We start from the raw sequence: 25,101 nt of genomic DNA, 5'->3' as shown, positions 1-25,101 counted from the left end.
AAAAATGCTTACTTAAATTGCATGCTCAAGATAATAATAACTGTAACTAGGAACATGTCAAAAACAAGGTGATGAACACTTAAAAATTTATCCCTATAATATATAGTATCCTCTCTGAATTATTTTTAGGTTGTTTTAAAATATATGATTTCTCTAACTTTGACTCTTAAAGTCAGCAAGGTAGAGAGTTTACCTAAAATGTATTTCAGGACTTCCCTTGTTTCAGAATTAACTACTATATGCAATCTGAGCATAGTGATAAGATATTGAACTTCCTATTAAATTCTTTAATAATAAGTAAATATTATCATTTGGTGGCAATATAACTTGTTACAGAGGGAAAGTTTCCATTAAGAAGACAAAAGGAAACTACTAATTTAGAGGTTCAACAATTCCTAAAATTTAACACTCATTTATTTCCTAGATCAACCTTTAATTCCAGATTTCCCCACTTCTAATAGTCAAAGTTTGACACTGACACTCAAGTTGGGAAATATGAAGGCTAAGCTTTTTGTGTGTGTGTGGTATGCGGGCCTCTCACTGTTGTGGCCTCTCCCATTGTGGAGCACAGGCTCCGGACGCGCAGGCTCAGCGGCCATGGCTCACGGGCCCAGCCTCTCCGCGACACGTGGGATCTTCCCAGACTGGGGCACGAACCTGTGTACCCTGCATTGGCAGGCGGACTCTCAACCACTGCGCCACCAGGGAAGCCCAAGGCTAAGTATTTTAACCTAGCCTTTCATTACTGGTGACCCAGATAAATTTCCATGAAGTCCATGAAGTTACTGGTACCCCTACAACTTTTCCTTTAGAATGGTATTGCCTAGACTTATTGCCTTTGACTCATTTTCTCAAACAAGATCTTGGTCTGTTTTTCTTTATTAAATGGCATAATATTCCAGACTCAAAATCTCAGCCATTCTGCTCCCCAGCAAATCACTGTTTCATGTCAATTCTAGCTTATAACGTTATTTGATATCCATCTCTTCCTTTTAATTCCCCATAACACTACCCAAGGTCAGGCCCTCAGTGTCTTGCACATCATTTAGCTTTATTGGTATTTACTGAGGTTAGTTTCAAAGTACTATGGTACACATTTTGGAAAGAGATAAGAAAAAAGGAAGAGCACTTATTGAAGGCCCTCTATGTGTAAACAAGATAATAGCTTACCCCTTTAGTTCTTTAAACAAGTCTGCAAGGTAAGCAATATTTCCCACATCTGGAAGGTTAGGAAATTAGGATTCCCTGAAATCTGAATAACTTGTCACATGTGTATTTGTTGGAGCAGAACTTTGTTTTACCTTGACATTTTTCCATTATAAATACATGACTGCTCCACATATTGGAAATGACACAGCAAGTGAATAACTCCTAATCTCAAGGAATTTACAATTTAGTAAGGAAGATGTGTATAGAAAGAACCATGGGGACTTCACTGGTGGGCCAGTGGTGAGAACTCCACACTCCCAATGCAGGGGCCTGGGTTCAATCCCTGGTGGGAGAACTAGATCCCACATTCCACAACTAAGAGTTCGCATGCCACAACTGAAAGATCCTGCATGCTGCAACGAAGATCCTGCAGGCCACAATTAAGATTCTGCGTGCAGCAACGAAGATCCCACGTGCCACAACTAAAGATCCCCGTGCCGCAACTAAGACCTGGTGCAGGTAAATTAATTAATTAATTATTTTAAAAAAGAACTATGATTCCAAGATCAAAATGTCATAAGTGATATAAGACATAAGGTACAGTGGATTCCTGCTGAGGAGTTTGGGAAAAGCTTTCTAGAGGTGAACAGGTTTTGAACTAAGCTTTAAAAGATGAATAAAATTCAGATAAAAAGAGTGGAATAAAGGTACCTGGGGGTACACAAGAATATGAAAGAGAATAATTGAAAGCTTGGAATGAAGCCAAATCATAATTGGCTTCATTAGGGCATTTGGACTTAATTCTGCATTCAAAAAAGGAAAAAAAGTGATTAAAAAGGGATATAAGAGGAGCTTCAAGATGATGGAAGAGTAAGATGCGGAGATCACCTTCCTCTTCAAAAATACATCAGAAATATATCTACATGTGGAACAACTCCTACAGAACACCTACTGAACGCTGGCAGAACACCTCAGACCTCCCAAAAGGCAAGGAACTGCCCACGTACCTGGGTAGGGCAAGAGAAAAAAGAAAAAAACAGAGATAAAAGAATAGGGACGGGACCTGCACCACTGGGAGGGAGCTGTGAAGGACGAAAGGTTTCCACACACTAGGAAGGCCGTTCTCGGGCAGAGACTGTGGGTGGCATGGTGGGGGAGCTTCGGAGCCACAGAGGACAGCGCAGCAACAGGGGTGCGGAGACAAGCATGAGACGCTAAGGCTGCTGCTGCAGCCAACAAGAAGCCTGTGTGCAAGCACCGGTCACTATCACCTCCCATACCAGGAGCCTGTGCAGCCCACCACTGCCAGGGTCCCGTAATCCAGGGAAAATTTCCCCAGGAGAACGCACGGCGCGCCTCAGGCTGGTGCAATGTCATGGGGGCCTTTGCTGCCGCAGGCTCACCCCACATCTGTACCCGTCTCTACCCTCGGCCTGAGTGAGCCAGAGCCCCCGAATCAGCTGCTCCTTTAACCCTGTCCTGTCTGAGCGAAGAACAGAAGCCCTCAGGTGACCTACACACAGAGGAGGGGCCAAATCCAAACCTGAACCCCGGGAGCTGTGCTAACAAGGAAGAGAAAGGGAAATTTCTCCCAGCAGCCTCAGGAGCAGCAGATTAAATTTCCACAATCAACTTGATGTACCCTGCATCTGTGGAATACCTGAATAGACAATGAATCATCCCAAATTGAGGAGGTGGACTTTGGGAGCAATGATATGTATATTTTTCTCCCTTTTTCTCTTTTTGTGAGTATGTATGTGTATGCTTCTGTGTGTGATTATTGTCTGTAGAGCTTTGCTTTTACCATTTGTCCTAGGGTTCTGTCTCTCCGTTTTTCTTTTTTCATTACTTAAGTTTTTTTTCTCAATAATTATTTTTTTAATTTGTTTTATTTCATTTTTTATTTATTTTACTTTACTTTATTTTATCTTCTTTACTTTATTTTATTTTATCTTCTTCTTTCTCTCTTTCGTTTCTCCCTTTTATTCTGAGCCGCATGGAGGACAGGCTCTTGGTGCTCCACCCAGGCGTCAGTGCTGGGCCACTGAGGTGGGAGAACCAAGTTCAGGAAACTGGTCCAAAAGAGACCTCCCAGCTTCACGTAATATCAAATGGAAAAAATCTCCCAGAGATCTCCATCTCAATGTCAAGACCCAGCTCCACTCAATGACTAGAAAGCTACAGTGCTGGACACCCTATGACAAACAACTAGCAAGACAGGAACACAACACTATCCATTAGCACAGAGGCTGCCTAAAATCATAATAAGGCCACAGAAACCCCAAAACACACCACTAGACGTGGACCTGCCGAGCAGAGAGACAAGATCCAGCCTCATCCACCAGAACACAGGCACTAGTCCCCTCCACCAGGAAGCCTAAACAACCCACTAAACCAACTTAGCCACTGAGGACAGACACCAAAAACAATGGAAACTACGACCTGCAGCCTGTGAAAAGGAGACCCCAAACACAGTAAGTTAAGCAAAATGAAAAGACAAAGAAACACACAGCAGATGAAGGAGCAAGGCAAAAACCCACCAGATCTAACAACTGAAGAGGAAATAGGCAGTGTACCTGAAAAGAAGTCAGAATAATGATAGCAAAGATGATCCAAAATATTGGAGATAGAATGGAGAATATATAAGAAACATTTAACAAGGACGTAGAAGAACTAAAGAGCAAACAAACAGTGATGAACAACACAATAAATGAAATTAAAAATTCTCTAGAAGGGATCAATAGCAGAATAACTGAGGCAGAAGCATGGATACGTGACCTGGAAGATAAAATAGTGGAAATAACTACTGCAGAGCAGAATAAAGAAAAAAAAATGAAAAGAATTGAGGACAGTCTCAGAGATCTCTGGGACAACATTAAAGGCACCAACATTCGACTTACAGGGGTCCCAGAAGAAGAAGAGAAAAAGAAAGGGACTGAGAAAATATTTGAAGAGATTATAGTTGAAAACTTCCCTATTATGGAAAAGGAAATAGTTAATCAAGTCCAGGAAGCACAGAGAGTCACATACAGGATAAATCCAAGGAGAAACACACCAAGACACATGTTAATCAAACTATCAAAAATTAAATACAAAGAACAAATATAAAAAGCAGCAAGGGAAAAACAACAAGTAACACATAAGGGAATCCCCAAAAGGTTAAAAGCTGATCTTTCAGCAGAAACTCTGCAAGCCAGAAGGGAGAGTCAGGACATATTTAAAGTGATGAAGGGGAAAACACTGCAACCAAGATTACTCCACCCAGCAAGGATCTCATTCAGAATGATGGAGAAATTAAAACCTTTACAGACAAGCAAAAGCTAAGAGAATTCAGCACCACCAAACCAGCTTTACAACAAATACTAAAGGAACTTCTCTAGGCAGGAAACACAACAGAAGGAAAAGACCTACAATAAACACAAAACAATTAAGAAAGTGGTGATAGGAACATCAATATCAATAATTACCTTAAATGTAAACAGATTAAATGCTGCAACCAAAAGACATAGATTGGCTGAATGAATACAAAAATAATACCCGTATATATGCTGTCTACAAGTGAACCACTTCAGACCTAGGGACACATACAGACTGAAAGTGAGGGGATGAAAAAGGATATTCCATGCAAATGGAAATCAAAACAAATCTGGGTAGCAATTCTCATATTAGACAAAATAGACTTTAAAACAAAGACTATTACAAGAGACAAAGAAGTACACTACATAATGATCAAGGGATCAATCTAAGAAGAAGATATAACAATTGTAAATATTTATGCACCCAACATAGGAGCACCTCAATACATAAGGCAAATACTAACAGCCATAAAAAGGGAAATCAACAGTAACACAATCATAGTAGGGGACTTTAACACCCCACTTTCACCAACGGAAAGATCATCCAAAATGAAAATAAATAATGAAACATAAGCTTTAAATGATACATTAAACAAGATGGACTTAGTTGATATTTAGAGGACATTCCATCCCAAAACAACAGAATACACATTCTTCTCAAGTGCTCATGGAACATCCTACAGGATAGAACATACCTTGGGTCACAAAGCAAGCCCTGGTAATTTTAAGAAAATTGAAATTGTATCAAGTATCTTTTCCGACCACAACACTATGAGACTAGATATCAATTACAGGAAAAAATCTGTAAAATATACAAACATATGGAAGCTAAACAACACACTACTTAATAACCAAGAGATCACTGAAGATATCAAAGAGGAAATAAAATAATACCTATAAACAAATGACAATGAAAACACGATGACCCCAAACCTACGGTATGCAGCAAAAGCAGTTCTAAGAGGGAAGTTCATAGCAATACAATCCTACCTTAAGAAACAAGAAACATCTCAAATAAAAAACCTAACCTTACACCTAAAGCAATTAGAGAAAGTAGAACAAAATACCCCAGAGTTGGGGCTTCTCTGATGGTGCAGTGGTTGAGAGTCTGCCTGCTGATGCAGGGGACACGGGTTCATGCCCCGGTCTGGGAAGATACCGCATGCTGCGGAGTGGCTAGGCCCATGAACCATGGCCGATGAGCCTGCGTGTCTGAGCCTGTGCTCTGCAATGGGAGAGGCCAAAACAGTGAGAGGCCCGCGTACCACAAAACAAAAGCATAAACAAAAACAAAAGCAAAAAAAACCCAAAGTTAGCAGAAGGAAAGAAATCATAAAGATCAGATCAGAAATAAATTTAAAAAGAAATGAAGGAAACGATGGCAAAGATCAAGAAAACTAAAAGCTGGTTCTTTCAGAAGATAAACAAAATGGATAAACCATTAGCCAGACTTATCAAGAAAAAAAGGGAGAAGACTCAAATCAATAGAATTAGAAATGAAAAAGCAGAAGTAACAACTGACACTGCAGAAATACAAAGGATCTTGAGAGATTACTACAAGCAACTCTATGCCAATAAAATGGACATCTTGGAAGAAATGGACAAATTCTTAGAAATGCACAAGCTTCCGAGACTGAACCAGGAAGAAATAGAAAATATGAACAGACCAATCACAAGCACTGAAATTTAAACTGTGATTAAAAATCTTCCAACAGGGGCTTCCCTGGTGGTGCAGTGGTTGAGAGACTGCCTGCCGATGCAGGGGACACGGGTTTGTGCCACGGTCCACGAAGATCCCACATGCCATGGATCGGCTAGGCCCGTGAGTCACGGCCACTGAGCCTGCGTGTCCGGAGCCTGTGCTCCGCAATGGGAGAGGCCACAAGAGTGAGAGGCCCACGTACCGCAAAAAAAAAAAAAAAAAAAAAAATACATCTTCCAACAAACAAAAGCCCAGGACCAGACGGCTTCAGAGGCGAATTCTATCAAACATTTAGAAAAGAGCCAACAGCTATCCTTCTCAAACTCTTCCAAAATATAGCAGAGGGAGGAACACTCCCAAACTCATTTTATGAGGCCACCATCACTGTGGTACCAAAACCAGACAAAAATGTCAAAAAGAAAGAAAATCACAGGCCAATATCACTGATGAACACAAATGCAAAAATCCTCAACAAAATACTAGCAACCAAAATCCAACAGCACATTAAAAGGATCATACACCATGATCAACTGGGGTTTATCCCAAGAATGCAAGGATTCTTCAATATATGCAAATCAATCAACGTGATACACCATATTAACAAATTGAAGGAGAAAATCCATATGATCCTCTCAATCAATGCAGAGAAAGCTTTTGACAAAATTCAACACCCATTTATGATAAAAACCCTCCAGAAAGTAGGCATAGTGTGAACATTCCTCAACATAATAAAGGCCATATATGACAAACACACAGTGAGCATCTTCCTCAATTGTGAAAAAATGAAACCTTTTCCACTAAGATCATGAACAAGACAAGGTTGCCCAATCTCACCACTCTTATTCAACATAGTTTTGGAAGTTTTAGCCACAGCAATCAGAGAAGAAAAATAAATAAAAGGGATGCAAATTGGAAAAGAAGAAATAAAGCTGTCACTGTTTGCAGATGACATGATACTATACGTAGAGAATCCTAAAGCTGCTACCAGAAAACTACTAGAGCTAATCAATGAATTTGGTAAAGTATTAAGATACAAAATTCATGCACAGAAATCTCTTGCATTCCTATACACTAATGATGAAAAATCTGAAAGTGAAATTAAGAAAACACTCCCATTTACCTTTGCAACAAAAAGAATAAAATATCTAGGAATAAAGCTACCTAAGGAGACAAAAGACATGTATGCAAAAAATTATGACACTGATGAAAAAAATTATAGTTGATATAAATAGATGGAGAGATACACTATGTTCTTGGATTGGAAAAACCAACATTATGAAAGTGACTCTACTACCCAAAGCAATCTACAGATTCAATGCAATCCCTATCAAACTACCCCTGGCATTTTTCACAGAAGTTGAACAAAAAATTTCACAATTTTTATGGAAACACAAAAGTCCCCGAATAGCCAAAGCCATCTTGAGAATGAAAAACGGAGCTGGAGGAAGCAGGCTCCCTGACTTCAGACTATACTACAAAGCTACAGTAATCAAGGCAGTATGGTACTGGCACAGAAACAGAAATATAGATCAAAGGAACAGGATAGAAAGCCCAGAGGTAAACCTATGCACATATGGTCACCTTATCTTTGATAAAGGAGGCAAGAATATACAGTGGAGAAAAGACAGCCTCTTCTACAAGTGGTGCTGGGAAAACTGGACAGCTACATGTAAAAGAATGAAATTAGAACACTCCCTAACACCATAAACAAAAAAAACTCATAATGGATTAAAGACCTAAATGTAAGGCCAGAGATCATCAAACTTTTAGAGGAAAACATAGGCAGAACACTCTATGACATAAATCACAACAAGATCCTTTTTGACCCACCTCCTAGAGAAATGGAAATAAAAACAAAAATAAACAAATGGGAGCTAATGAAACTTCAAAGCTTTTGCACAGCAAAGGAAACCATAAACAAGACGAAAAGACAACCCTCAGAATGGGAGAAAATATTTGCAAATGAAGCAACTGACAAAGGATTAATCTACAAAATTTACAAGCAGCTCATGCAGCTCAATATCAAAAAATCAAACAACCCAGTCCAAAAATGGGCAGAAGACCTAAATAGACATTTCTGCAAAGAAGATACAGATTGCCAACAAACACATGAAAGAATGCTCAACATCATTAATCATTAGACAAATGCAAATCAAAACTACAATGAGATATCATCTCACACTGGCCAGAATGTCCATCATTAAAAAATCTACAAAGAATAAATGCTGGAGAGGGTGTAGAGAAAAGGGAACCCTCTTGCACTGTTGGTGGGAATGTAAATTGATACAGCCACTATGGAGAACAGTATGGAAATTCCTTAAAAATCTAAAAATAGAACTACCACACGACCCAGGAATCCCACTACTGAGCATATACCCTGAGAAAACCATAATTCAAAAAGTGTCATGTACCAAAATGTTCACTGCAGCACTACTTACAATAGCCATGTCATGGAAGCAACCTAAATGCCCATCGACAGACGAACGGATAAAGAAGTTGTGGTACATATATACAATGGAATATTTCTCAGCCATAAAAAAGAACGAAATCGAGTCATTTGTTGAGACATGGATGGTTCTAGAGACTGTCATACAGAGTGAAGTAAGTCAGAAAAAGAAAAATAAATATCGTATATTAATGCATGTATGTGAAAATGGTACAGATGAACCAGTTTGCAGGGCAGAAGTTGAGACACAGATGTGGAGAACAGATGTGTGGACACCAAGGGGGGAAAACCGTGGTGGGGTGGGGATGGTGGTGTGCTGAATTGGGTGATTGGGATTGACATGTATACACTGATGTGTGTAAAATTGATGACTAATAAGAAGCTGCAGTATAAAAAACAAAGAAAAACAACTAATACTAAACTTTCTTTGGGTCATTTGTATGGAAATACATTAATATAAATGTTTCAGACATTACATGAAATTTCTAAAAATCATAATTATATGTTCTGGTATAATGTTGTAAGTCATAATTCTAGTTATTACTTTCAAATGTATATCTCAGAAATAACTAAATATCCTTGTCAGTTGCATTATTATGAACTTTCATCAAATCTTTAACCGTGGTCATTTTTAAGTCTTTTGTCATTTACAGACAGTTCTGGGTGTACCCTGATGCTTTCACAAAAATGTTCCTATAAAAGGGTTTCATCTTCAAGGTAGTCATGGAAAAGACTCTGACAAGTACAGATTTCTGGTAACTGACTATACTGCTGAAGTGAATGAATAAGCATTTTCAAAACTCTAATGGAAAACTAATGAATTCATAAAAGTGCTAACAAAAGACCAAGAGGAAAAAAAATTAATTACATGGGACTGAGTGAACTGATGAGGATGATTATAATTTTTGTGACCTTCTGTTTGATTAAAAAAAATCCCACAGGGCCTCCCTGGTGGCGCAAGTGGTTGAGAGTCCGCCTGCCGATGCAGGGGATACGGGTTCGTGCCCCGGTCTGGGAGGATCCCATATGCCGCGGAGCGGCTGGGCCATGGCCGCTGAGCCTGCGCGTCCGGAGCCTGCGCGTCCGGAGCCTGTGCTCCGCAACGGGGGAGGCCACAACAGTGAGAGGCCCGCATACCGCAAAAAAAAAAAAAAAAAAAAAAAAAAATCCCACAAGGACTCAGAGGCAAAAAATATGGAAATCAATTTTCACTGCAAAGTAAAGAGCTGTTATAGTGGAGGATTACTGGACTGAATGGCAATATTATGACATAGTATGAGTGTGTTTCATGTTTGGTAATTGCAATCATTGTTGCTTTTGTTGTGGTCATCCATTTACAATGCTTGGTGTCAGTTTATTTATCTCTTGTAAAAATAAAATACGGTGAAAAATAAAACCTATGATTTTGATTTTAAAATTTTAATTATTTTGCCCTTTTTATAAAATCTTCAGTCTATGAGCAAATGAATGTATGTTTCATAGTAGTTTAAAATACTTCATGTGACATTGGAAGATTGTCGCAATTTGGAAAGCAAAGCAAGTATGCCAGTAAGTGCTCAATCAATGAGAAATGTTGTTTATTAGATAACTGCTAAGAATACATTTTATAAATTAACCCATATAATGCTTTATCAGTATTACGGTCTATCTGATGATTGTTAAATATGCCAACAACTTCAAGTGCTAAATAAATTGCTTCAGTCTGGAAAAAAAATTAATTCTAACAGTTGGCTAATTATTCTTCCTTAGTACTAACATTAGATGTATAATATAACGTGTCTTAGTGTGCCTATAGTATTTGAAACACCATGGGCAAAGTACAGATTTACAATAAACGATGGTGCAGCCTTGATAGTTTAGGAGTCTGGCTAGTTACCCTTAAAACTGCTTTTTCCCCAATTATTTTTTTATTTTATAACTTTACTATCAAGCACTACTATTGAGCTCTATAATATAGCTGTGTCCAGTTCGCCTGTATATTCTGGGCACTGAACCAAGTGCCTGGCACAGGTGCATGTGTGCCTGCGCACGTGCACACACACACAGGTGTTCAATAAATGATTCCTGAATAAATGAAGGAAAGGCTATTAACTACGTTTTCTTATGCTGCACTTGAACTTTACTGAATAACATCAAGACAAAGGAAAGTCTTGTTAGGTAATGGCTGTGCAAACAGATCATTAACTAAATTAAATGCCAGCATGTCCTCCAATCTAAAACAGAATCCATTTAATAATTTCTTTTTCTTAAAAGGAAGAGGGAAATAAACAAGAGGGTTTTTATTTTTGTTTTGATTTTTACTATGATCACATGACAACATCAATACTGGATGAAAATTCAGTTTTGAGCCATTAGTTTTGAAAAACTTCACTGAATGAAATATGTAGGGTCCCTCAAAATCTCGTGACTCCCCTTGCCATGAATTTGGGGTAGGTATGTGCTTTTTTCATGTGTGTTCACTTGGCATTTCTTTTATTTGTTGATTGTTTTTAAGTTGATTGCCCAATTTCCCACTTGTAAACTTTCAGAGTTTCTCATCTTCCCTGCTTGGCAATCTCTAATCTCCACTGATATTTGCTCATTACCAACCCCAAGACAGATGAAATCCTCAGGAATGCTGACTACAGTTGAATATGGATCAGCAAATGCTTTATCAAACAACTTTTAATGGTCCTATCTGGAGTGGATTTGTAATAATCTGAATCTTGACAATTTTCTGCCACCTGTTAGAGCCATCTCCTAACTAGGACTTAAAAAAATAAACAAGCAAAAGACATTGGCACACCACCAAGAAACATTTTTCTCTCTTCTCTTTTAGCCACTATCATAACTGGTAACCATTTATGGCCTTTATAAATATCTAAATAAAAATATTTTGAGCCCTAATAGTGTTTTGGACAGTGTACTATATCAAATATGCATCATTTGTTAGGTGAAAATTTAAGAGTTTTGGTTTGGACTGAACAGTTAATGAAGGATATTTACCCAAAATGAAATGGTAAGAGATAATTTTTAGGTAGCAGTTATATTTGGTTTCTCATATCCTAGTAAATTGTCTCAACACTAACAACACAGATTTCATTACTCACTGAATGTCAGGTCATAACTCTCAATGAAGGTTTCTGTGGCTTATGAATCACTGTTCTAGTGCACAGCCATGGAAATGTCATCGAAAGATTATCAATGCAGAACTGCAAAATCATGGTTCATGCTTTCAGATCTGAAATCAACCTCCAGTTTGGCTACTCCAATACCTCTGTTTCAAAAATGTCAAGACCCAAATCCAGGAAGCTTGGGATCTGTTCAGGGTCAGAAAAATCTAGCAGATAAACTAACAACAGAAGCTAGATTCACTACACCAGACCCCTATTCAAGGGCTCTCCTCATTTTTACCAGCTAGCAGTAGTACAGACAGGGTATTGCTGCTACTTTCTGAATTTATATCTCTTAAAGCCATTAATACTTGCATATCAAAGATAATGCAACCAAGCCAGTTACAGAGCCAGGCAAAAAGCCATTTTTCTATAAGATGCTGGTCCTAAACCTTACTGTGAAAAGGCCATGAGAGCTAAACTGAATTGTGATCTTCACCCCTGAAAAACTGTTCCCTCCTTCCTGCTGGTTATAGACAGAAACTTTGGTATAAAAACAAAAAATCCAGGAGATTTCATACTTTCATCCCAGAACAACTGTACAAATGCAGCCTGACTGAATGTACTACATAGTCTTTCAAACGTTGCCTTCAGTAAGAGAGTTAAAAATTTAAAAAACATCATGTTACAGTGTATTTCTAACTTCCATATTTAGTAAGTGCCATTTATGTAATGTGCATATGACAAATATTGTAAGGGATTTTTTTTTTACTGCTTTGCCATTCCTCCAAAGTGAAAGGTGTCAAAGGTTATGGGATATATAATTTAAGAATGTGAAGAGAAAATTATTTTTATGGGATAATTTTAATGCAGTGTCCTCCTAAGAAAAAGTAACTTACATTATTTTACTCTATTTTGGCGTCCACGGTCTTTCACTTTGGAGGCAAATTAGCAGCATATGGTAACACAGAATATACTGGAAATTAATTATGAACTTTACGATGGCAAAATGCTTTACTGAGATCTTCTAGGGTGGACTTGGTCTCAACCACCTAAGAAGCATTTCCAAAACTGCTTTAAAACACATTTCAATGACAAATTTTACAGTTTGCTATTAGTAGGCTGTTTACAAGTATATAATATACTTTGTGTGAACTAAATACCACTTCTACTGAAATAGTCAAGAAATATCTTTTTATGTTAGGAGTAATACCTGTTGGTAGGTACACAAGCACTTATTAAAACCAAAACCACCTTAAAGATGGGCATGAAAACCTTGCTTTATAAGGTCACACCCTCAAATAGCCAAAGAAAATTCTGAAATCTGTGCTTCTGCCTCTCTTCTTTCCTCAGTACAACCCCCTCCACCAGACCCTAGGATCCTAAAATCCAACCGATCCTACCTTAAAGCTCAATATACACTCTAACCTCCCCAAACGTCTATGTTGTCTCTCCTTACGTATACTACTGCAAGTTTCTACACTGCGGGATGCTGAATTTCCCCAAAGGGAGATTTCCTCCCTCTCATTTCTTTGGCCTTTTCTCTCTCATCTCTGCCCCTTCTCTCCATCAGTCCCCCTTCCCTTTCCCTGACCTTCTAGTTTTGCCACACTTTTCTACCTTGCCTCCTCAGCTTTCACCAAATGACATCTCAGCTTCCTACAGAGAACACTAAAGCACCCTGACTGGGAGAGAAATTATGTGGTATTTTTTTTCCCTTCGAACTCCTGCCTTGTGAATACCTGCAGTTCCTTTTCCTGGGGCCATCCTTTTCGGGGCATGGGGAGGTAGGGAAGCCCCTCTCTGCTTCGTCCCTCTGGCACATTAGGGGCTAGAACTGCGGGGTGGGGCGGGGCGAGGTTGGCCTTTACTGCGCCACAGCAGGTGGGGGGTGGGGCGCTAACGAACCGCGCCCAGTCCGATCTCGGACTGACTGAACTGAGGCAGCGAAGAAGATGGGGCCGCCCCCACACGCCGGGACGGGAACTCACCTTCTCTGAGGCAAGGGCGGGTGTCTACTTTAAAACTACTGCCCCCCCTCCCCGCCGCCGCCATAGTGGAGCCGCCAAAGCCGCCGCCGCCGTCGCCGCAGCCACCGGCAGGCGGGCAGGCAGGGGTGGAGGTGGCGGAGGAGGCAGGCACAACCGCTGCCACCGCCGCCGCCGCCGCCGCCGCCGCGCAGGCGGTGTAGGAGGAGGAGGAGGCGGCAGAGACGGTAGCTTCCTTAGAGGAAGACTCCGCCGCCAGCGGTGTGGCTGTACTCCGCGCCGCCGCCATCGCAGCGAGGCGCGGACAATTGCACTTCATCTCTCTCCAGTTAAGTTCCTTTGTCTCCGCCTCCTTCTTAGCCCCGCCCCCTTGCCCCTCTTCTCTCTTTGGCTCAAGCCTCGTTCTCGCTCCTTCTCTCCACCAATAGGAACGCTTCAGATCCGCGGGCCACCCCTCCCCTCCCCCCACGGCTCGGCGTCACCCGCCTCCCTTTGGAGGGGAAGCAACGGAGACCAAGGGCAAAGGGCAAAAAGCGCGGGATGTAAAAGCACGTGGGCCTCACACAGTGAAGCTTCTTCCGTTGGAGGAGCTAATCTAAATCCAATTTAAGGGAAAAAAAATGTCTGGAAAACAATTTATTCCACCCCCAAAATATCTCTAAAATATATCTTCTCCTGCCTTTCTTACAGCCCTCAGTGAACAGAAATAAGCAGAAGCCTTGGTCATGAAGTGTTTCATCGTGGGCCCTAAGGTCCTGCTTAACTATGGATCTACCCATCTAAATTACAATAAAAACCTGGGAATCCAGTACCCAACCAAAAAACTAGAATATTACTTATAATTTGAATCTCCTCACCATCTTTTCCCCAACTTCCAAAGAAACCAATATCTTGATTTATATTATTATTTCCATACCCCTTTTACATACATTCTAGCACATACATGTGTGCCTAAACCATGTTGTTTAGTTTTTTTTCAAATTTAACAAAAATTTATATATTTTTCTAGGTAGCATTTTGGAGCTTGTTTCTTTCACTAAAATTTTGTTTCTGAGGTTCATCCATATAGCTGTAGTTCACTCACTGTCAATGCTGTACAATATCCATCCATTTCTCTGTTGATGGGTATGTGTCATGGTGCATCTGTGCAAAAGTTTCTCTTGGATATGCTCTCCTTTCCAGGCTAACTTCCATTGTCCTATTTCAAGTACTCATCATCTCTTGCCAGACCTATGACATCTGTCCCACTGGTCTCCTTTTCTCTGATCTCAAACCCTCCAATCTTTCCATATTGCTGCCATTTATCACTAGCTCACCTTTGCTTGTTAGACAGTCAAAGGACACACATTTGCACTATTAGTCCCCCCTCTTACTTCCTTATCTCATCCCCTTCCACTGCCCCCACCCCCCGACACTTCTTTTACTTTATTATTTAGCTATATTAAATCTTCTTACAGATTCCTATAAAAACTGTTATTTCATGATGTAATGCTATTGTATACATTGCTCCTTCTTCCTGAAATGCCCCTTTCCCCACATTAGGCACCTTCCTACTGAATCCTTATACACCCCTGGAAACCCAAATAATACATCACTTCTTCCAGGTAACATGCCCTGTCCCTGCTTAGACTTAATTCCGCCCTCCTCTGTGCTACACCTATATCTTGTGCACATTTTTATTGTGTGCCTCTCTTGTCCATAGCCTGGGACCATTTTGAGATAAAAGACAGTTTGTTTTATTTCTGACTTCTCATGGTCCAGCACAGTAAAGTCCTAGGGCAAAGGTCAAAAACCAGTGGTCCCCAAGCCTAGGTCCCTAAGTCCTTATGTCTGGTCCACAGATATGTTTTAACTGCACAATTATTTATTTACTTGCCTGTCAACATTTGAAAGGTGCATTTCATACAAAAGAAAAAAGTCTCTTAAAAGCATTTGAAGATTTGGCAGTATTGGTTGTGTATTCCTGACTGGCAACAACTGGCTGGAGCTGAATAGCAAATTCAGAGACTTGGAGTGCTAGGCTCTTAAGGACATTTTCTAATGCTGTTTTTGTGGTTCAATAATTTACCCAAGATTACCTGAGTCATTAGGTGGTTTCTCTAATGTTCTTTCCTGTCCTTCTCTAAGTTAGTGCAGCATTCACTCATCAAAGAAACTACTGGAAAGATCATGCACAAGAAATATTCCACTGAAATAGCCAGTAGGACAAGGTAAGCATAAAAAGGAGTGTTACTTTATTCCTTCCAATATGCGAGGGGGAATCCCTCAAAAGCATTGTTTCTGAAAATACGAATCACAGTCTGCTGTATAAGAACCATTCAGTCAGAATCTCCTGGGAGCGTGCATCACTCAGGATTCAGTCAGCAAAAGAGAAACTGCACTAGGTATTTCAAACAGAAATGATTTAATATAGGGAATCAGGTATTTTTTAAAAATCAGAAAGGTTAGAGGACTAAAACTCAGAGGACTTTTCCAAATACTGTCAGCTAGTATTGGATAGCCTTTCCATCCCCTTCTATGCTCTCCCCTGTGTTGCAGAAGCTGGAAGCCTATGAATTACATTTCCTAGACTTTTTGGCCAGCAGGATTCTGAATATGGTTTAGGTCTCACCAATGGTAAGCATTTTAGAATAGAATGGAGATAAAAGCCATTCTTTACATGCACTCCAACAGATACAAAACATGAGTTTTTGTGGTGGCCTTAACATTCTTCTGCAAGGTTTGCACCCAAAGGCTTTGGAGGACCTGTAAGATTAGCAGTGGTTTTCTGGAGCCCGCTGACCTCTGTGTGACAGTTACAATTTCCTGTCTTTGGACTATAGCAGTCAACAAATATTTATTAAATTATTGAGTTACTTCTTCCTTCTTAGGCTCTATGGAAAATTCTGTGTCTGCTGTTCAATCAAACAGTAAAAAGAGGGGAGAGGATAATGCATGACGTAAAAGAAAGTAGTTAATTTTCTGCCCATTCCCCAACTCCATTTGGTGACATGCCATAAAACAAAAATGCCACCAAATCTGAGTTATACACTGTGACAATATGCACCTACTTTCCTGTCTTCCTCTTATACTTCTCATTGCTCTCTATGACAGTAATGCTATTAAGTGAATGCCAAAGTAATTTCTTTCACAAGAGAGAGGAGGTGGAATGGGGCAGAGAGTAACAATTGATGGAATCCTGCTATGGGCTAGTCTTTTCCCATAATTTCCCAGTCATCTCACAACAGTGATATTACACTGGGCTCATTAAACCCGTTTAAAGAATGCACTCAGCCTCATGGATGTAACTAACTTTTCCATGGTTTTCAATTTAGTGATTGAAATGGTTTGTTTATATCACTGGACCAGAGGGAGGAGGACAGTATTGGTTGAAATGAGTTTTAACTAACAACTCCCCAAATCATAGAGAGAAGACAGGGGTGGGGGGTTGTGGAAGTGGGTCTAAGGTGGAGGTCAAAAATAAATAGAGTATATCTTTGAATATCTGAGAAATCAATAAGAAAAAGCCTACCAATTGTTATTTTGCTATTTCTACAGTGAAACATAATATGCATTGTTTGGAATAATGTGGGGAAATTAAAAATTCATTACTGCCAAACACGATACACTTAAAGATATCAGAAAATGGAAACAATAATTAGAACATAATTTAGTGGCATATAGCTAGTGTGATTGACATGATAGGGAGGGTGGGAGGGAGGGAGACACAAGAGGGAAGAGATATGGGGATATATGTATATGTATAGCTGATTCACTTTGTTAAAAAGCAGAAACTAACACACCATTGTAAAGCAAATATACTTCAATAAAGATGTTAAAAAGAAATGAATCTGACTAAGTAGAACAGTTATGTTCAAATTTTATCAACAAACAAATCAAAGCTGAAAAACAATGGCAATCAAATATCCGGTTGTTCAACAACAGTAAAATTAAAGAAAAGCAAATAGACACATTGATATGTACAAATAAGAAAGACATAAAATAGCATGTATAATGTGAATTTTTTTTTTTTTTTTGCGGTATGCGGGCCTCTCACTGTTGTGGCCTCTCCTGTTGCAGAGCACAGGCTCCGGACGCGCAGGCTCAGCGGCCATGGCTCACGGGCCCAGCTGCCCCTCAGCACGTGGGATCTTCCTGGACCGGGGCACGAACCCACGTTCCCTGCATCGGCAGGCGGACTCTCAACAGCTGCGCCACCAGGGAAGCCCATGACAAAGTTTTAAACAAAAAATATATGCATATGAACATACAGATATAACAACTGAATTATGTACAAACACATAAAATGTATCTGCAGAATACTAAGAGTATTTCATATTTCTCCATTGTTGAAGGAGTAATAGTTATATAGATAAAATTATGACAGCATAAGATGTATCTCATTAGGAATTGATGTTATAGAAGTATATTTTTATTAATATGAAAGTTGTCAAATTAATATGTAAATGAAAAGGAAGTTATACAGAGACTTCACAGAAACTATATCTGTGTATGCCTAATGTCTTGGTCTCATGGTATACACTTAAATATATTCTCATTCTTGTTCTCTGCTCCCCACCCCCATCACACAGACACACAGACACATACACATACACAGACACACACACACACACACACACACTCACACACACAGAACTCTCTTGTCAGTCTAGAGAGGGTCTGAGGGGAACATCCTACCATGTGATTTAGCATCCAGATCTCTACCAGAATCACTCTTAATGCTCCATATGCTCCATAAACGTGCAGAAAATTCCAGAAAATTCTCACCAGTTGGGAACTATAGGGAAGTGTTTTCCTAAACATAAGTTTATCGTCTATGATGGGTTAAGGGAAGAGCAGTTTATGTATTGGTCACTTAATCACCCAGTGGAGTTTGGAGTCAGGGACAAATTTCAGCGGCACACCACTTGTTTCATGTGCTTTCCTGACTTCTGATTTTTGCATTTTATGTTATCCATCCTCTACATCGCCATGCAGCTCTTGCTTTAAGAGATATCAACTGCCCTCTTAGGTCATATTTAGAGTTTTTCTTTCAGCTAGAGACTACTCAGCATTAAAGTGACAATGAAGTTAAATAAAAGTAACTGCCTAGGTAATAGTATGAGCTAGAAAATTTTTTTAAATTTAGAACTAATCTTACTACCCAGCCAATAATTATTTTCTGTGTGTAAAGAATGTCAGAATACATGTCACTATAGCCATTTTTTTGTTATTGCAAAAGGTTGTATTTCACGTGAGCATTTAAAAAATATTTAGATCTATTATAGAGAGATTTTATGCTACAGGAAGTGTCTGAGAATTTAGTTTGCTGATATCTGGTGTGTGTGTGTGTGTGTGTGTGTGTGTGTGTGTGTGTGTGTGTGTACTGAACAGACCAGATCCACGTCTTTGAAATTCTCTTCAACAGAGCCACTCACAAGTCTTTTCTTCAAGAAAGATTTTCTTTTAAAATAGCTCCATTCTAGAAGTGTTTGGGTGAAGGTCTGAATATTTTTACAGGGTCTTGTAAAACTACTCAAAAGCACCACAGGGCATTTACTTCACTATAATAATGAGTTGGCATTTATTGGGTGCTGAACATGGGGACAGAGGATGTGACCTACTTCAGGTCCTACAAAGACTGATGGGTCTGACTATGGGATACACACTGGCTGACTCTCACTTTAGCACTCAATCTAACAGACCTACTCCCTTCAGTATTTTGTCTTGTCAGCCTCCAGGGACAGCGTAGATGTGAGGTCCCCAGAAGTAAGGATCTTGCAACTCTATAGCAAGTTTATATAGGGATAGTTCACAGAGTCCTTCCCCAAAGACACCTATAGCCTTTTACTTAACTAATTGCACATTGGGGAACAATTACCCAGGCATATTTAGGCTCTTGGACATGGAGTTCTAGTTGACATTGATGCCTGAAGACCTAAAGCATATTTATGGCTCTCTGTTTGAGAGGGAGCATATGAATTATCCCAGGTCTGACTCACTGTGGTTCTAAAAAGTCTATGAAACAATCTGCTTGGCATCTCCCTGATCCACAAATATATAATTAGAGTAAATGTACATAGCAGGTGGCAGGACCTCCACATCGGTTCCTTAGCCTGTGAGGAAAAAGCTATTATTCTAGGGAAATCCAAGTGGAAGCCTCTGAAATTGCTACTACTCTGGCCAAGACAGTAAATTTTTAAAAAATCCTGTGGGGAGTGGCAGAAATTTGTCCCACTCTTAAAGACTTAGAGGATGCAGTGGTAATAATGCCCATCATTTTCCCACTTAATTTATCAGCCTGAACCATAAAAAGTCCAGAGGGACTATGGAGGAGGAGAATAAGCCACCACCAACTGAAACAAGTATTAGCCTCAATTGCAGCTGCCATATTGGTTGTGGTATCTTTGCTAGAGCAGATTAACATGGCTTTAAGTACACAGGACATGGCCACTAATCTAACAAATGAGTTCTTTCCCATCCTTACCATGAAGAACGTCCAGGCACAGTTCACATTCACATGATTTGGACAACCTAATTAATGTAAGCCTTTGTCCCAGAGATATGTTAACATTCCAATTCTATTATAACATAGTTTGAAGAGATATGGAACATGTGGATATTCTGCAGAATATTGCTTTGGTCCACTATATAGATGATATCATGTTAATTGGATCAGATGAGAAAGAACTGGTAGGTACATTTGAGTCCTTAGTAAAACAGATAATGCTCCAGAGGGTGGGAGATAAAACCATCACAGATTCACATCAGTGAAGTTTTTAAGGGTCTAGTCGTGTTGGGCACACAAGGACAATCGTATGAACGTACAGGATGTGTTATAGCATTTTTAGCCATCCATCATCAAGTAGGATAGATAAGACACCTGATAGACCTCTTCAGATTTTGGAGGCAGCATATTCCAACTTGGAAGTACTGTTCTGACACATTTACCTAGTGGTATGCAAGAATACCAACTTTGAGTTGGGCTTAATTGAGTAAAGGCTCTGTAGTAGGTCCAAGTTGGGGTGTATGCAGACTTGCTTCTTGGGCCATATGACCCAACAGATCCTATGATATTAAAGGTAGGTACATGTAGAGGGAATAGATGACGTGTACTTTATGGCAAGCCTCAGCAGGATATTTACAACATAATCTCTGATGTCCTGGAGCAAGGGCATGCCATGTGCAATGAAGAATTAGATACTATTCAAAAAAGACCCCCCAGCACATTATTGGGCCTTGGTAGAGACAAAGCACCTGATCCTTTGACACTAAGTGAATATACAGCTAGAATTTCCCATCATGAGCTGAATACTGTCAGACCCACAAAACCATAAACTTGAGTGGGTCCAGCAATGATTCATTGTAAAGTGGAAGTGATATGGCTGGGATTGGGCATGGGCAGGTCCCCAAAGCACAATTAAACTACTGGTGTGGGTGGCCCAGGCTCCCAAGTTAGCAAAACTGTTGCATCAGAGACTCAAGTCTCAAGTCACACTTGTGGCCATGGGAGATTCCTTATGACTCGCTTGGAGAAAGAAACATTGATGTATGGGTTGGCCCAGTATGCAGGTACAAGCTGAACATGGAATGCTGCTGCACTAAGCTTCGCTCAGAGGTAGCCTTGAAAGACATACATTTTAAGGGTAAAGTTTCCCAATGTGCAGCGCTATAGGGAGAGCATCTGGTCATTCACCTTGGTTCAGAGAGAACTGGCCCAAGGTAAGAATATATATGAATTCACAGGCAGTGGAGAATGACTTGTCAAGTTGGTCAGGGTCCTGGAAGGAGAAAGATAGAATATCCAGTACAAGAAAATCTGGAGAGGAGTTATGTGGATGGACTAATGGGAGTAGGCAAAAAGTGAACATCTTTGTATTGCATATTAATACCCACTAAAGAGCACCTACCACAGAAGACGTACTAAACAATCAAGCAGACAGAATAAACTAGCCAGTTGACCTTAGACAGTTCCTGTTAGAAGCCTACTATAGTGCTAGCAAAATGGTTACTTGAAGGGAGCATTAATATAATTAATGAATTATATTAATCAATTAATATAATTAATGTTCATTAATGAAAATGATGTAGGTTATGTATGGGCCCAACAGTATGTATCTCCTGAATCCACTTCTCTGTTTAGCAGTCCCACTATTATGCTCTGTCACTCTGTCCATCTTTTCCTTTTGGAGACCAATGGAAAATTTTCTCCTATATCATACTATACAATAATTTCAGGGGTTAGGAAAAAAAATGAAAGAAAATAAAATGATAAAAATTATTCTTTTCTTTACCAACTCCATTAGGTAATTTATCCTATAACCACTGAATGTTGAAAACAATGTGAACTGGGACTCGAATGCATAACTGTCTGACTCCAAAGAAATATTTAATACCACTAAATTCTATGACAGTTTGTTACACAGCAATAGATAACTGGAACAGTAGGTATTAAAGTGACTTCTTCATGTGAGGGAGAAAGCAGAGTGAGGCCAGTTTCTGAATGTGCCCAATATGACAAACCTTCTTAGGTTTTCTCATTTTCTCCTCCCAGTGATCATGCAAGGAAGGTTCCATTGCTCCCATTTTGAAGATGGGCAATGCCTGAGTTACAGGAGGTAAATTACATTTTCTGGGATAGGCACGTGCACACACACACACACACATCTGGAGATTATACATCCAAATATTGCTATTGTTTTATCTTGTGATGTGGCAAGGTGAGAGGCAACAACATAAAAATTTCCTCTTATATTGATATATTTTCTAATGCTTGCCTCAAATATATTAATTTGGTCATCAGGAAAAGAACTTGATATACATTTTTAAAATGTAAGAAATGGAGTTTTAAATTGAATCAAAAAATTATTTTGTGTAAATGTATTTCTCTTACATTCAAAGGTGTTAAATATGTATCATTGACAGAAACAAAAATGAGGTTATAAACACCTTTTACCTGCATCTTTTGTTCAGTCATATATCACAGTATATTTATAGTGTTAATATATAGTATATATTTTTTCAATAATATAATATATAATACTATATATTCTCTTAGTATGTCATTAGCTTCTGAACACTCCTTACACCTTTCTCTTCCTCTCCCTCTCTCTCTCTCTTTCCCCAGGGTCTCACACAAACACACACATAAAAACACACAAACACACACACCTTTCTTGTCAGCTGAGGAAAGATCTAGAGAATACTTTTTGTCATGTGATTTAGTGTTTGAGTGCTCTGCCTGATTTCCTGTACCACATAAAACCCCTCATGCCCCTTCAACTCCTTGTTACCTGTCACGTGATGTCCAAGTTATAATTTTGGGCGTCTTCGCCAGATGACACTGACCTGTGACTAAAAACAATATATATAGCAACCTATTTTAAGTATAGATTGTGAAAAAGTATAGAAAAAACCCTAATAGCCATATTCAGTGTTAACCTTTTTCTTCACTCTTAAATTATTATTATGAATGCAAATAAAACAATTTTGTATTTACATTATCACATGGTGCTTTTAGGGTCAGTGGATGTAAAAGGCCTGCAGACAGAGTCCACAGTGTGCAGGGACTTAGGGTCCTTAGCACAGTGGCCTGGATACAGACTGAAGCAGCAGATGCCAGGATGTCAACTACCCACAACCAGAGCTAACCAGTTTCACTTTAGCCACCGAGAAACTTCTCAGACCATCCATTTCTCAGCAGAGGGTCTATGCGGGTCTCTTCATATAACAGTGCCAGAAGTAGGGTACTGGATTGGACAAAATGCAATAAACTTCCCCAGTATCCAATCACTAACCTTTATTCTTTTTCTGGTTGGCTGGGAGGAATACAAGTAATGATATATTCAGCAAACATATAGTGAGAATATGTTAAATGCCAGGATCAATACTGCTTAAGTGATGTGCATTCTCTCTTTTACGCTTCACTACTCTTTTATACGGTGTGTACTTCCACTTCTAGTTCACAGATGGGGAAATAAATGTTTAGGGAGAATACATAACTCTGGTCAATTATCATGCAACCAGCAAGAAGTTTGAAGTCAGGTTTTTATTAAATATGTCTGTATATTGGATCTCTCTCTTTTTTTTTTTTTTCGGTATGCGGGCCTCTCACTGTTGTGGCCTCTCCTGTTGTGGAGCACAGGCTCCGGATGCGCAAGCTCAGCGGCCATGGCTCACAGGCTTAGCTGCTCCACGGCATGTGGGATCTTCCTGGACCAGGGCACGAACCCGTGTCCCCTGCATCAGCAGGTGGACTCTCAACCACTGCGCCACCAGGGAAGCCCTGGATCTCTTTTTGAACATGCCATTTTATTCCTGAACGATTTGTCATCCCCTTTCTAGCCATAAATGGGCACTTCTCACTTATAGGTCTAGGTATACAATATCCAAATGTAACAGCACCTTCAAATTAATGACATATCCCCATTCTATTACCCCATTTCTATCCTGGCACAAATCATGCTGAATTGGTGCCTGGATGAAGGGCAAATAATAGAATGACACTCACCAAAAATTTAGTCTGCCTCCACCCCAAAAGGTTATTCTGTATGCCACAAGGAAGCTTTCCACAAAAGTCTGCTGTCCTTTCCCAATGTGATGGTTTTAAAGTTTGGTTAACTAGAGGTTCCTCTTTCCAAGGAATAGAAGTCTCCACACCTGATACTACTTACAACTGTGTGGCTCTTCCAGTGAAGAAAAATCTTAACTTAGTTCTCTGGGTCAGTATTGCTAAATCGGATACCAACTGTGGATCCACCTCATTACAGTGATACCAAATGAGGAGCCACTACAGGATCTGGGATGACAATGCCTATGACTCTCATCATAATAAACAGGCACCCCAGCACACCAGGGACTATATGCCAAAGGCCCAAAGTTGTGGAACATTCTAGTTCTGCTTGTTCTTGCTGTGCCTTATTTGGCTCATGGTTTGGATGTGGGATTCCACCACTTCAGCTCAGTGCCAAACTGCTTGGGCTCCTTTTTACCCTACTTGTTTGAAGTGTTCAATCAGTTCACAGTTTCCCCATAAGAAGTTACTCTGTAACACCTGGTGGGCAAAAGGCAAATATTCAGCCACTTTTGTAATATTTTTCCAAATGTAAAACTGTGCTTTAAAGTCTTAAAGGTAGCTCAGGATTCATGTCAGGAGCTCCTGGTCCCCCTGCCCCACTAGGCTCCTTACAGGTATCACCCACAAGCCAGTAATGGACAAGGACACAGACAACAAACCATCACCTCAGAAATGATGGCCTCAGCCCAGCATCCCAGCACTTTCAAGATGATGACCTCTGCCCAGTAGATGAACACATCTCAAATGATGATCTCAGCACAACTTGTCAGTCCTAGCCTTGATGCTGACACTGCAAGATGTCCTGCCAACACA

General features: G+C 39.8%; 1 protein-coding gene across 2 annotated transcripts in view; it reads right to left on the bottom strand.

Moving 5' to 3' along the window:
- The window catches only part of ZMAT1 (zinc finger matrin-type 1), a 33,309-nt gene extending 19,287 nt beyond the window's left edge, over positions 1 to 14,022 (bottom strand). For both annotated transcript variants that reach the window (XM_060087724.1, XM_060087723.1), the window contains exon 1: positions 13,737 to 14,022. In XM_060087724.1, the coding sequence (XP_059943707.1) occupies positions 13,737 to 14,022 (286 nt within the window). The remainder of the gene's footprint in view (positions 1 to 13,736) is intronic.
- Positions 14,023 to 25,101: the final 11,079 nt, after the last annotated feature.

The sequence above is a fragment of the Mesoplodon densirostris genome, chromosome X, assembly GCF_025265405.1.
Source record: "Mesoplodon densirostris isolate mMesDen1 chromosome X, mMesDen1 primary haplotype, whole genome shotgun sequence".
NCBI lineage: Eukaryota > Metazoa > Chordata > Mammalia > Artiodactyla > Ziphiidae > Mesoplodon > Mesoplodon densirostris.
Note: the sequence above shows the minus strand (reverse complement) of the source record. Positions and strands in the feature narration are given on the sequence as shown.